Here is a 15483-nt window from a genome sequence, read left to right on the forward strand (position 1 = left end):
GACTGGCACCTGGTCCCATCTGGTCCCACTGCCGTTTCGCAGCCTCTGAGTCAGTGAGAAAGAAGACAGAGTGTACCTAAAGGGAGGGACAGTAAGTGCCTCTACTGTAGAGAGGCTCTAAAAAAATAGAGAAAAAGCACAGGACTTAGTTACGCCTGGCTGGACAAGTCCTTCCATCTGTATCCATCTACATAGCTGCTACATACTGTAGTCGCTGCACTGGGTAGACACTAGTGAAGTAGTGTAAGAGATATAATCAAAGATTACATAAAGTCACTGCTCCTGTGTGGCATTAACTGTGAAAGAAAGTCAGAATCTCAGAAGGGATTGGAGATCGGGGATGAAACAAGGCCTTTAAAGGTAATACGTGGGCAGACAATGCTGCGGCTTTGATAAAACCAGCACGACGTTGCTTAAGAGCTCCGCTACCAGGCAATTTGCAACACTGAGGCCTGCGAGCAGCTGCGCTACAACCTCCCGCTGTGCAAGGAGAACATTTAGACATCCCACGACTGGGTTTGAAACACATCCAGATGAAGCCGTTTGAAGATTGACTGGGCAACACATCAACATTCACAGCACCTGTTATGAGTTATTGCCTTTATTTATAAGATGTCAGTGAATATATTATCTCTCAAGGGACTGAGGCATTAGAAGTATTAGGTGAGGATTACATTACGAGCAACCCTTCAAGCTGTCGCTAGCTTAGAGGTAATTGAGACTGAAATATGATCGATAATACAGTCCACAACCTTGGTAAACCAGTGTTTTCCATTTTAAAAGTGTTTGAATCAATATGAATTATGCACCTCGGGGGGGAGGGGGGGTTATTGTTTTGCTGGTGAATTGATCATCATTAGGAACATTTTTAAACATTAACAGCAGAATAATGAGCCGAGCACTCATTCATGTCAGACTAGACGTTGTTTGCGAAATGAAGAAGGAGCAGCTTCTGTCTTTATCTGGGACATTTACTGAGTAACTGAGCATATTGTCACACTTTTAACTGTAGATGAGCACAAGAGCTGTTTGGAAAATCATTCAAAAGGAAGAACTTGGTTCAAAACTGTCCAAAGAAGTTAAAAAGAAATCAATCAGCAGAGGATTTGTGATGGTAACTGGAGCCAGGATAGGTTGCTGACCCAGCAATCATAATTTCTAAATGAAATGCATAGAATTACAATGTCTGCTTGGCATCCAGATACAGCATCTATTCATAAATAGTGATAAGATTTAAAGGGACAGTGCACCCCAAAATCAAAAATACATATGTTCCCTCTTACCTGCTATTTATCAGTCGAGATTGTTTTGGTTTGAGTGTTGGAGAGATTAGTTGTGGTGCTCAAAGCGCCCAATTAATGCATCTGAAAAACTCAACAGCAATGTCTCTTTCCAGAAATCATGACCAAGATAATCCACAGACCTTGTTGTGAGCAGTTTCACATGGGAACTACTTTCATTCTACCGAACTACACCTGTCAACCGTAACACCGTGCAGAAGGAAGTGTGCATCTACTGCTAGCTCACTTAGCACCACTGAGCTAGCTAATGTTACAGCTCAGCCGAGGTGGACGGCGATCATATTTACATCTTGGGCCATCACAAGCCTTTTATCCATGAGTAGATGCACTCTTCCTTCTGCGTGGTGATACAGTTAACAGATGTAATTCAGTAAGAAAATTATTATTATCATTGGCTTATCTTGATTATCTTATCCAGGTCATGATTTCTGGAAGGAGACATTGCCGTTGAGTTTTTCAAATTTATCATTTTGGCGCTTCGAGCACCACAAGCTGAGTGCCATCTAGTTCAATTATATTCAGTGTTAGGGGTGACGCCTTACAGTAATATATTTCCTTTTAGCAGTAACAAGACAATATAACACATTACCAATAGGATCTCGGGTAATATTAGTACATTTATAATGTCACGTAATACGTTACCACTAGGGGTGTAACGGTACACAAAAATCACGGTTCGGTACGTACCTTGGTACACAAGTCACGGTTCGTTTTTTTTCGGTACAGTAATGAAAAAAATAGACAACTATTAAATATCTTTTACTTATTGGTAACCTTATTAAAACATACCACCACAGCAGTTAACTCTTTTTACACATTTTTTGAATGAAACAAATACATATAAAATCCTGCTTTTTCACATTGTTTGAATGAAAATAGAAATATAAAAGTGAAAAATAAAATCCTGCTGTTTTTTTAACACATTTTTTGAATGAAAAATGTAAATATACATTTCTGCTTTAGCAGTTTTACTCAATTAAAATAAAAAGTATAGTGCAGCTGGTCAGCTTTAAAGCCTGCTCAGATTCAGTTTTACTAGGAACTTACGTAGCTTTCTCACTTTGTTAAAGTGCAGTAAACAAAACATGCTTATATCTAAAGTGCAGCTTAAACAATTTTACTCAACTCCAATGGCATTGGTTATTTCTATAGTGCAATGGTCAGGGAAACGCTCTTTCGTTTTAAACGACGACGATATCATAGTTTGCACCAGATTGCTTTTTCTAGTCGTGCCGGTTAACGTTCAAACTCGGGTGGTGTCGCTTTAGATGCGTTAGCATGTTAGACGTGTTTCCAAGTACACACCCGACCGCTGTTCTGCAGTGTCGGCACACTGCTTTTGTCTTGTCCACTTGTTTATTTCCATCTTCGTATTTTACCCTGAAACCAAAGTGTTCCCGAACAGAGGACTTAAGGTTTGTGGGTGGGTCTTCAGGTTCGTCAGGCTCACTTGCCATGTTGTCAAAATGCGAGAATGCGCTGCACAAAGTGAAAGAAGAGATTTACGGTCGGACTCGGTCCATCACTCAATTATGTCTGTCGGGGAACTAGATATTTTAAATGGTACGGCTCGCAAAAACAGAATTAAAATAAAACAAAATAAAATAATATCCTGCACCCAATAATTCGGTACAAGGTCATGCCGAACCGAAAGTCGCGTACTGAATGGTTCGACACAAATACATGTACCGTTACGGCCCTAGTTACCACCTGAAATAAACTTTTTTGTTTTCATTTTTCATTCACACCGCTCCACTTCCAAAGAGCTAGCCTCGGGTTTGTTTTTTTCTCATACCAGTGATCGACATATATGGATGGTGTTAGTATATGTTGGATGTTTCCATTCACAGCCCCTACAACTGCAGAGCAACACCGATACACTGTCCCGTTCTTATACATAACTCTTCCTCTGGTGCTGTTGTAGATGACTGGCACACTGGGAACCAGCAAGTGGATCCTCCAGCCCCGGTGTATTCCTTTGTGCTCGTCATAGTGACTTACCTGCACGCCATCCCGTTTGTTGTCCTAACCTCAATATTTGCTAGTGTTTCTTATCATCCATATTTTATAATTATCAGATTCCGATCCTCTGCCTGACCCTCCCTGTGTCCAAGGTTCATTTATTTTAAAAAGTCCAGGATATATCGTTCTATATCATCAGGCTTTTATTAATATGAGCAGAGGATTTTAATACAAAGTGCTAACCACTGTATGTGAATGCATGAATGGGTCAGACCTGCAGCACTGGATTTGAAATGAACTATAATAAACTGGAGCTTCTGTGCTATGATTAGCTGCTGTGAAACAACATGACCTTCATCCATTTAAAATGCATATTAGTTCTTCTGAGGTCACTTGGTAAAGGTAATGCAAAAGTAACATAATAAGTAACTTATTACTCACCAAACAATCTAGACTGATGAATTGCACTACAGGAAAAATCTGTGTTTCTGAATTTGGGTTGAACTGTCCCTTTAAGAGCCTTTAAACAGTTACTTAAATTGCTCATAACTGCTATCGTTCAATAATCCAAATCAGATGCAAAAAGCAAACACAAACAGGCAGATATATTGCTCTCTGCACTGCCTACGCATTCCAACCTTCATGCTTTTCTTCAGGCTGTGCACAGAATGGTGAGATGACATGTCATCTGTCACATTATGTCCCTGGTAAATCAGACAGGTGATGTAATCTCCAATTTTCCACTCACATCAATTTTGTCCTGTTTAATCAATGTGTCATGGTTATCCAAGATGGTCTGTGATCACAAGCTGCGCAGCCTGTCTTATCATGATAAATCAAAAAATGGTATTATTTGACCATAAAAGAAAGAATCAATCTCTTCTCTTGTGCTCTAAATATTAACTACACAGTATAAGCAACCAATAAACTAACTAAGCGTAAATCAGGGTATACTGCTTCCCAAGCAAATATAGAGGGCAAACTATAGATACCTGGCTCTAACAAATCAAACTGGGCTCCTTTCCACGTGGCTCGTCAGCCATTCAGAGTTCCCACCAGCACTCTTACTATCTCTCTGTGCACTCTGGTTAGATGGGGAGTAGCTAATGTGCTGGGCTTTGGCTATACGCTATGATTCATCCTGGCAGTGCGCCCACATCCCAAGAGGGTCTTACCATTTGTTTGCACTGACACACGCCTCGGCCGCTGTGACCTATTGCTGTTTGATCTCAGGTCTTATGTAAGGCATTGTGTGGAGTGGGACTTACACGGGACACGTGGCCGATAACAAATATTGAAGTATCCACAATGACACTTATTACTGCAGAAGGGAACATCAAACAAACTAGAGGGGGGACATGAGAAGGAGGGTTGGACTATTGGACTTCACATCAATAAAAATATTTGCATTAGAAAATCGTTATCGTCTGTTGTCTGCTCATGAGCCAGCAGTGATTACATCTGGGAGACACTTTTTTTCTTATTCATCACGAGCTCCTGGAACATGAAATGAATGAATGCAACAATGGGCCTCATGCAGGAAGCGATCCAGCAATACATTTCCTTTTATTTAGTTAGTAAGAATGATCTGTTCTCATTTGTACCCATTGATTGCTGGGATTCACCAATGTTTTCTTATTTCTTAGGTAAGAGAAAATTTTAAGGGTAGTCGAGAGCAAGGTTTGTCTGCAAGGTATCACCAGTTTTAAATATGAGAAACATAAAAATGCATTAATATCATATAATTAAATTAGATTTTTATATGTTTTAGAGTTATTATAATGATCCCAATTAAGACTATAAACCCTTGGATGACTGCTCTTAGATGATCTGGCCATCCAGGTCTTACGCAGAGAACGCGTTTTTGATTTGATGAGAACGGCTGCTGAGCTGTTTCAGATTTGCCATGAGCTCTGCTTTTAAAACCATTTTTTTTTCTTTCTTTTTTTATACGCTTTATTTAATTGCATACCTCTTACATACATAGAGATAGTAATTTAAACATCTTTTCAATAGTTCATTCCATAGAGGTAGAAAAAACATTTTCTTTTAACATATTGTACTGTATTTAGGTACAAATTTAAGGTACTTTTACTTTACTTGAGTATTTTAATCTCATGCCACTTTTGATTTCTACTCCACTACACTTAAGAGGGAAATTCGGATGTTTTTAACTCCACTTAAATTATCTGATCACTTTAGTTTCTTTAAAAATTAAGATTTTTACTCACAAACCTTATGAAAATACACAAGTGCAACTGAAACAGTTATTCAGTTGATTAGACAATTAATCAGTGTTTAAGTCGTTTTTCATGCACAAACATTTAATGGTTTCAGCTGGGGACCTGCTGCTTTTCCTTATAATTCTTTTAGTCGTTTTGATTTATTAAATTGATTAAAATTATTCTGCATTAAGTACTTAAATAAGTTTTCTTGACTGTCTTTTCACAAAGCTGGGCAACGCTTTGAAGTTGGTGCTACATGACCACAGAAAACAGAGGCAAAGGGCTGAGGCATCTGCTTTTGCACAAGAGGTAGAAAACCTACAACTACCAGAATGCACTGCGTCCCAACGTTGGCCTCATCTGGTGTAAATCTTTACCTTAAACAGTACAAAAAGTCACCTTACAGGTACTTTAAGTCGAAAATATATTTGTCCCGCTCAATCGCCTGCAATGGCGACAACATCATATAGGGAGAGGGCACTTATACATTAGTGATGATTCATGGGCTGCGTCAACTGAACCGTCACTTGCTCCATCACCAGTAAATGAGCCGCGGACGATGCATCATGGTTACTGCGCGGCTGTCTGTAACCCCCATTACCTAAAGGACAATGAGCTTGAGGAGAAATGGATGTGTCCTGTCTTGGATAAATGTTGCGCCTGATTCTGAAGAGTCTGTGCACTGTACGATACGTGCTGACGCCAATAGAGGCTTGATAGTGTGTAACTAGTTGCTTTAAAACAAATGAATGTCCTTGGTATGTCTAGGAAAATGTGTATCAGGGATGATGCAGGTGCGAGAATAAGTGTTTGTATGGCTTTTGTTCATTGTGGGCATTTTAGGATTGAAAAGAAAGCCATATCCAACATGTGAGGAGGGTTTGGTGATTAGCTTTGTTAGATTTCAGCTAATTAGTGTAGCAGCAACAGTGATGTTAGTTTACTGATAATAGATTCAATTACAAGATCATTAGCATGATCGCCAAATGTTCATGACACGGAATAAGCAGTCGTTTAGACACAAGGACTCAGGAGCCATTACTGTAAATATATGTATGAGTCATTCCACACAGCTCTCCAAAGGTCAAGGACAGTGTATACTATGTGTGACTTACCCTACTGTACGTCTCTCTTAACACCTCCATAAATAATCTTCCTATTAAATGGACAAAATGGGACACACGTAACCTCTTAACCTCCTGATACCAGTGTTACCAGCAGCTCTCTGTGCAGCTAGAACATTCATTTCCTCTTGTGCTCTCTAAGCATTAGTCTGGTGTCTTGTTCATCTCATTCGCTCCCCTCCACAAACCAATCTCTGAGTGCGTCAGGAGCCCGGGGAGCTGAGCGTCATGACTGTGTTTGACCTTGACCCCCCCCCTCGACGGTTCATAATGCCACAAGGGTTGAAGGCAGGGAGACTGATAGCCCTGTCTGACCCGAGGGTCTCGAGATCTGCCTCAATGTCACCTCTTGCACCGAACACAGAGGCCATCATTGATTGTCTCCGAGATAAAAACAGACAGAAGTGCAAGAAGCGAAAGAGGGGGAGATAAAAGAGGAGGCACTGGGAGATAAGAGGACAGGGATGTGAGAGGGACCGAGTTAGCAAACGGCAAATCATTTGAAATAGCTCCCGATTCCATCGTTTTGTGTTTCATCTTTCTCTCTCAAGTGCACTTTTTGGATGAAATATTGTCCTCGTACAGCGGCGCATGCCTTTGGCTGTCATCTCAAGATAACTGTGTTATGGGTTATTACGTCCGTGCTCCACGAGTTAATAAAAGCGTTTGAAATACAAATTGACTGTCAATTAATACTCTCTTTGTAATGAACTGCCACGGAGAGCTGTAACTAAAATCGTACAACTGGTACTTAAAGAGCAGCTGGGATACTGTAGTTACATCTCATTAGGAAAAGTGTTTAATCATATAGCAATTGTCTTCCCCAAAAGAAATGATTCTTTCTGTCATTATTTTTCACATCTCTGACAGCTTGAGACATTCCCACTCACCTGACCCTCTCAACATTACTGTCTGCGACAAGACACAAAGTCCATTAGACCCACGTTAACGACAAAAGCCCTAAGGATGGCCTCCTGGTCCTCCATCTGCCCGACCAATCCCACCTTACCAATCTATCTGACCCGGCGATTGCTTGGAGACTTTGAAGCTGTGCAGGGTCCTCTATTAGATCTGTCGCCCTCTGTCTCCGCTGCCTTTTGCTTCTCAGGCTTTTGTCCCGCTTTGCAATCAACGCTTCCACCGGCAACCAAATCATGATAGATGGCTGCAAAGTGACAGTGTGAGGAGACGAAACGCTGTCCGAGGGTGGTGGACACAAAATAGACACCGTGGTGACTTTGGTCAGGTTCACATGAGGTTGTTTAGAGGGAAGGAGGAAAGATTAAAGGAGCTTTAATACAGCAGCAAGCAACTATCTGATATGGGAAGATATGGTGAAGTTCTGGCATCCTAAACAGGGAATGATGTCACGCTGTCTTAGTGTGTATTGAAATTCGAGCTTCTCTGTTAGCTGCTGTGGTAGAAAGTCCTCTACAGTCCAAGGTATCCTGCCTTTGAAAACAGTTGTATTTATGACAGTTGGTGTTTCTCAAAGTCAAGGATCCTTCCTAGGCCGAGTCCTTCCGAGGAAGGATCCTACAGAGTCAAAGGCAAGAGTCCTTCCTAGCATTAGGTGAACACACATTGGAACAGACTAACGAGTGCCCACGTGTGCATCATTAAACCTCAGAGGACTGAGGAGGTTTCAGAGCATGAGAATTTTGGCACTCTGTAATGTTGTTGTACAATTTGAACAGATGTTGCAGTACTTTCAAAGTCACATGACTTTTAGGGGGAATGTATTTCTGGATTATACTTAAAAAACAAACAGGTAGGCTAAATGAAACTCTGTGACACTTAACGCTCCCTCACTGCTGTAAATGATTAACTTAAAAACTTATTTTGTTTTATCTCAGTGGACACGATGGAAAGTGTAAATTATGAGGTTTCTGTCAGTATTTTTTCATACTTGTGTGATAAAAACTCCTGGAGATATTAGTCCCAATAAATGACATTTATCTAAATCCTGCCGAGCTCTGCTTGTGCGCAAAGAATTGTGGTTACCTTATACCTGCTAAGGATACACACATGCATCCTTGAAATTTCTCTCAATGAAGGACTCAGTCCTCGGTAGAATTTGAGGAATCCTTGACATTGGAACAGTCCTTAGGTGGGATTTGATGACGTAGCATCCATGAGAGCAGTGGTTACTGTACTTGTGTGATACGGCAGTTGAGATGGCGACCTGATGGTTTATTAGTGTGAGTGCTAGAGCTCTGATCCTTTGCCCAAATCTGACTGGACCTGACCCAGCTGCTCAGTTTGGGTTGGGCCATAATTTCTCAATATTACCACAGGCTTGTATTGGTGCAGTCCAAGCAGATTTCCCTCTTTCTAAGCGAATGACTGAACGGTTAAGTTTCACATTCACTGCACATGGCGCTCTGCTGCTCTGATAGTGTGGTGCTCTGAATAACCACTTACATGCATTTCAAAAGCACTCCAAATTCACGAACAGTCCATTTGTGCCAGAGTGTGCAATGCACCCTGTGTCACATGACTATTACTGCACTTAAAATACTTTCGTAGGGCTGTACCTGTTGTAGCATAAACAAGACTTAAAATAAGAGAGGCTCAGACGTAGAGTTGCACGTTTGAGGGTTTACTCACGAGAAAGCCAAAGAATTAGAACATCGGGACAATTTATAGTCCCTGACAAACAAGCAGTATCAGTTAAAACACCTACAGCTTTCCAGTACACATTAAAAAGTGTTTCATGTTAATTAAATTACTGTTTTCCATTTATTTAGACAACCAGCTCCAAGAACAATTGCTTCTCCTCACATAACCAAAATATGGCCCAAATCAACGCCAGATCATTTAGCTTAAGTCACATCAGGATAATAAGTTTATGTCAGGTCACGTACACTATATACCCGACTCAGAATTATGTCAGTTGAATCATATTCGGCCATTTAATATGAATATTTGATTATTCGTTTTTTCCCCATATAGTTTTAAAGTTAAACGGGGCTCAGCAGGGTGCTCAGTGTGACAGCAGCATTCATGTAGTATAGTAAACAAGCTATCGGCACTAACAATGGATCAGAAATGTGTAACATTTTGGGGCATCTGTGGCTTAGTGGTAGAGCAGGCGCCCCATGTACAAGGCTGTTGCCGCAGCAGCCCAGGTTCGAAGAAGGTAATGTCATGTCAGAGCCTTATAGGGGAAAGTTTCTCCTCCTCTGTGCCGATGCAGCACCCCCGCAGCTGACTGTACAAAAGAGCAGCATGAAGGTCAAGAGCGCTCGCTCTGCAGCAAAACCTTGGGACCAAAACGTCCCCAGAAGTACGCTGCACTGCATACTGACTATCAGAAAACAAAATGCAAAAAATGACTGCTCGACTTGAAGCAATCTCCCTTGACTGAGGGGTCTCTGACTGATGATTTGAATCTCTGACTTTTGAACTTTAGTTCACTTTAGCCTGTAGATACAGTAGATGTTTTTTTTACAGTGGAAATTCAGGTCTTTAATTGGGTTCATGACCAAAACTGTTGGGGCTTGGACAGAAAGCATGTAGGTTCATGTAGGGTCAGACCGGATTTTTTGAAGCTGGTGTTTAGAGATGAAAGGAAGGATGTATCCCATGTAGCCTTTAAAAAAATGCATTTTCAGTCCAGTCCAGTGCTTCACCACGAGACCCAACAGTCTACTGTACCATGATCACACATGCAGCCTGCTGTCCCACAGTATAGCTGTATTTCCTGATTTGTAGTTCATCCACAAACCTGACAACACGAGTTTCGAAAGTACTACTTCACTTTTAATTCAAACACCTGTGGTGAGCTCAGAGTGCCAACACAATCCTTGAGACTTTCCAACTGCAGTGTGGACACATATGGCTTTGATGATTTAATATCAAGAGAAGTGGGTGGATTAACAGACCCCTCTATTTCTGTTTCCCTCAGACCGGCCACCAGCTCCCGTAAATGTGTCTGTCACGCACCTGCGGGCCGACTCGGCGACTGTATCCTGGGAGGTTCCAGAGGGGGATATAATCATTGGCTTCTCGATCTCGCAACAGGTAAGTCACAAACTTAAAATGTAAATCAGGACCATAGACAGGTTAGCGGAAAACCCCCCCAGAAAGATGAGTTGTATTAGTTTTATTTTTGGCTATAGCCATTTGTGGTTTGGCACTGAGCCTACATCATGCCCTGTTGAAATTTTGTTGGCACACCACGCACGCAGCCAATATGAAGAAGTGCATCTGGAATCCACTTTTAACCGTGTCACAGTTTGTGACAGCCTGTGGGACACATCAGGATAAAATGGATACGAGCGACTGAAAACATATTTTCTCAGACAATTAAATGATAATATATTCACTGACTGAAGTCCATAGAGGGGATGTTGTGCGCTCAGCAAACACCTCACTACATATCACAAGTTAGCCCAGCATACTGAGTAAGTAGAAACACACATGCACAAGATCCCGTGGGACTAAAGATTTGTTTTTATATGGATATATTTTCTCAGGAACCCCTCAAAGCATTGCTTAGCATGCAGAAAGGCAGACTAAATCTTGCCTTCAAGCCTGGAGTCTGAATAAAACTTTCCATGGTGGATTTGTCAAGAGAAAACAAGGGGCGCAGCGGGATTTCAGAGCTTTAAATAGGAAAGCCAATGAATGCTAACACTGGATGCCATATGCTGCAGTAATCGCATTTATGCTTTATGAAACTCACGACATCATACAGCCGTTTAACTTTGCTATTCACTCAGTGCGACCGATGAGCTCTATGACACCCAAACGGCTCTTCATCAAGTTACACAGCTGAATTTGAACAAGTTTCATAATTGCCCTGAGCGTGCATGGCGGTTAATAATTACATTGTTCATTGTTTACGGAGAGAAACGAGCTTTCTATCAAGCATGGCCATAAAACACAGACATCTGGCCCAGAGCCACTTAAAGTGCAGATGGGCTGGAGAGCACACTAAGAAGAGAGTTTGCATGCAAGCAGGAGGAATAATTCTCACAGCTCTGGGTCTTGATTGCTCCAATAATGTTCTGAAAGGTCAAAGACAAACTCTGAGACTTAGAGCTTGTGACTCAGGGCGCTGGCAGTCTAAATTAATCAGAATATTGACTCCGCAACTTTTCAATTCCCAGTCAGGACTCCATATGGCGAAACTAAAGTGCCAACTGTTAATATAATAAAGTACTCAGCATGTCGTTCTCCAGCACCTTGAATATTTTCTGGTTGGTCACCTCTGTCTTACATTGTCATGGCCCACACAGAGCTACATGATTGTTTTTAGCTTCTTACAGAACGGACCGTCTTCCTCAGGGGCACATTTGCAGGGCCGGTAATCTCTGTGGTCGCCTCAGTCACCTCATTGACCACTGTCTTGATTATTGTATCGACTCAATAGATCAATCAGTTCTGTTCTCTGTCTTTCTTCCAATCCCCAGAGGCAGGAAGGACACATGCAGCGATTCATTCGGGAAGTCAACACCACCAGCCGCTCTTGTGTCCTCTGGGACTTGGAAGAGGAGACAGACTACATCATCCAAGTCCAGTCAATCGGCCTCTACGGTGAAAGCCAAGCAAGCAAGAAGGTTCATTTTCGCACCCTCAAGAAGACAGATCGCTTCCCCTCCAACAGCTCCAATCAAGGTAAGCTGCTCTGAGGTACTGATAAATATCTATGGCAAAGTTTTTTGAAAAGAAAAAGACCTGTGTTCAAGGACAATAATAGAGCATGATTCAAAAATAGGGGCTTGTGTTTCCTGAAAATCCTCATAAACGTTTTTTTAAAACAAAGGATTAGACTGGCATTATCTTTTGTATTATTGTCATCAAATCCCTCAAAGACCCCCTCCAGCGCATATCAAGTTTATACCCTTGTCAATGTGTCCATGTGGTGGTTTTAAACTGCTACCAGACATATCACAAGCAAAATAAGCAGTCAACGTCATGGCTGAGCATTTGGAACTGTAGTGTACCAATGACTGTCTCAAGGACGAGAACGTCACAGAACAAAGGAACCAATACCATCAATGTGCGGGATGGGGCCTTCCATAACACTATGTTAAAACAAGGAAAAGTCAGGCTGGTGATCAGGACCAAGGTTCAGCTAACACTAACAACACATGATAGGCTACGGGCCTATACTTGAGCTACGGGCTGAAGGGTGGGGCTAATTTACATGTTTATACATCTGCAGAGAGCTACATAGATGGCAATGCTTAGTAGTAAATATTTACCAGGTTCCCCATCTTGGTTTAGCATTGGTGTCACATAACACTTGTTAATTAGCACAAACGTTAAGTAAAGCCGAGGCTGATGAAAATACATTTTGCAGATACGGTCATAACCCAAAATATTGGACAAATTCAGTGTGTTATCTGATGATGGGCCTGGATAGAAGGTCAGAAGAACACCGAAGTCATTAGGATTCATCCTCTGGGGACCATGAATGTCAGCACCATAAAAACAGAATACGAGTAGAGAGGACATTGAAGTGTTTGCCCTGGTCATGTGACTAGCCGAGAAAATGGCTAACACGTCAGTGGGGCCGTAATGTGTGTCACACTCACAAGTTTGAGAACTCCATTTTGGCCTCCACCGTACACACTAAGCCCATGTTTTACTCATGCCTGTCTTTTAATAATGCTCATCGTGTAGCCTTGGCCGATAATCAAAGAAGATAGTGCACAAAAGATGCCTCGCTATGATTTGTACTACTCAACTGCTCATTTGGTCGTTACTGCAGAACCTCACCTTAGTGAGTTCATGACTTGGTATATATGGAAGTCAGCAACAATAACTGTCACAGTTCTTTGCAATGGCAAGAAGACATAAAAATGGCTGCCGCTCTGACCATTATGCTACGGTATGTAAATTTGAATAGGAACGATGGTTCTACTTTTATTCCTTTTACAGTCCCTCCAGGATCTTGCGGCAAAAAAAACTTGAATTTGCGGCCAATTTTGTCAAAACTTGCAATGAAAATTGCAGCATTTTTATGTGATTTTTTTGTGGGAAATTGCAGCAGATGACAAAAATTGCAGCTAGTGACAAAAGGAGAAAGAAAATGTGATTTTTTTAAAATTACTACCTCCAAAAAAATAAGTCATGTAATCACTTGCTATAATACTCACACTGAATACTACAAAAATAGCTGCAAATGTTTTATATACTTCTCTTCTTTAGTTTTATTTACTTAGCTAGTTTCAAAACATGGACTCCTATAATGTTGCAAAAAATCCTGAGTGAGTATTGTAGCTCTCAAACCAGACAATGTGACTGTAAAACAACATGTAAGCTACATCTCCTGTAAACATGACATTTTAATACATTCAGCACATATTGTATGCATTTAAACAGTGCAAATTCTTATGTCAGTACAGAGCATTTCTCCATACTGCAATGCCATTAGTGCATTTGATGATGTGTCTGGTGACGTATCAAATTACGTTGAATGTACGACGACTTCCGATCGGCCGGAAAATGCTAAAAAACTTTTGAACTTTTGAAAAATTGAAAGTCCCCGCAAATATCGCAGACTTTCGTTGAATTTGCATTAATTATTGCGCTCGCAAGATCGCGATTTTCTGGAGGGACTGCTTTTATGCGGTCAGTGCCAAATTTCATGGCAATCCATGCAGTAATTGTTTAGATATGATATAGTCTCTATGTGTCAGCCCTGTGATAGTCTGGCGACCTGTCCTGTACCCTGCCTCTTGGCCAATGTCATTCAGAATAGACTCCAGCCCCCCGCAACCCCCAACAGCATAAGCAATTATGGAATTGAATGAACAGTATGCTGCTAGCATGGCTGAGAAATATCAAAAAGTAGAACATGAGGCTGCAGTGAGTGGCATTTGTTATTAGAATTTAAAAATGCACTTGTGGATTTGTTCCTAATTAAATGTTAACTGTAATGAAGAAGCATATATTTGGCCCAGTGCAGTAATGTAGCTCTGTTGTGTGTTTTTAATAGTTTTTGAATGATAATGCAGTTTCAGGGTGCAGAGGTTTCAGCTTTGAATACACAGACAAGATAAATACACAGATAAATTCATTATGCGTTTAGGTGTCTTCATGGGAATTGTTAATATCAACAAAATGATAATTTAATTGCCAGGCATTTTGTGAAGTCAGAGTCAATAAGATGCTATAAAGTCAGTCAATAAGCAGTATAATTTTTAAGGTCACAGCAGCAATCTTTTCACAGTGTTTCATCTCGCTGTGTTACATAACCTAATGCTTTTAATTTTACAGTACATGGTAGAGCCACAGGCCTTTTTCCCGAGGCGCAGACAGGAGCAACCCATTACAGACACTTTCCCTGCTGTTGCTCTAAAGCCTATTCTGGCTGTTGAATGCTTTTAGGCACACTGACACTGAAAATGAGGTACAGTAAAGGCTAGTGCTGACATAAGTGCAAGTAACCTGAAGCGTCCTCTCAGAGCGTCTCTGAGGGGGCTCCATGCAGGTTTATTTTCTCTTACAGACCAATTCATTATTGACAGACTCTTCAAGCATGGCTGCAGGCAGGCTCCTCTGCATTTCTGCAACTCTGTATCACTCCGGGTACCTAATCAGGATTCTGACACACACTCCGAAGCACTTTGGATTCAGTGTCTGGGCTCGTGGGCTGGAGGAAATATGAAGACCATGACCAATAGAGAATAGGTTCAGTAGCTCTCAATTTCTTACGGCACAGATGAGGAAAGAGTGAGAAAAGGCTATTTGCTAAGAAGTTGGTAAGAGTCTAGATTTTGGAGGAAGCTCCTTTGCAAATCCTCTCTGCATTTGTTCAGCTGTGATTATGAGTTGAGCAAAATACATTAACTCTTAGTGCAGGAAAATGGGAACACGCACCAAACGTCACATCCTTTTATGCAGAAGGGAGTA

At 41.2% G+C, this 15483-nt stretch overlaps 2 protein-coding genes across 2 annotated transcripts in view; one reads left to right on the forward strand and one right to left on the reverse strand.

The window, feature by feature from the left end:
• The window catches only part of rps12 (ribosomal protein S12), a 434687-nt gene that overhangs the window by 383858 nt on the left and 35346 nt on the right, over positions 1-15483 (reverse strand). The window lies entirely within an intron of this gene.
• fndc4a (fibronectin type III domain containing 4a) overlaps positions 1-15483 on the forward strand; it is a 40480-nt gene that overhangs the window by 4227 nt on the left and 20770 nt on the right. The window contains exons 2-3 of the mRNA XM_049589187.1: positions 10523-10638; positions 12033-12237. Coding sequence (XP_049445144.1) covers positions 10523-10638; positions 12033-12237 — 321 coding nt within the window. The remainder of the gene's footprint in view (positions 1-10522; positions 10639-12032; positions 12238-15483) is intronic.

This window comes from Epinephelus fuscoguttatus, linkage group LG11 (genome assembly GCF_011397635.1).
Source record: "Epinephelus fuscoguttatus linkage group LG11, E.fuscoguttatus.final_Chr_v1".
Classification (NCBI taxonomy): domain Eukaryota; kingdom Metazoa; phylum Chordata; class Actinopteri; order Perciformes; family Serranidae; genus Epinephelus; species Epinephelus fuscoguttatus.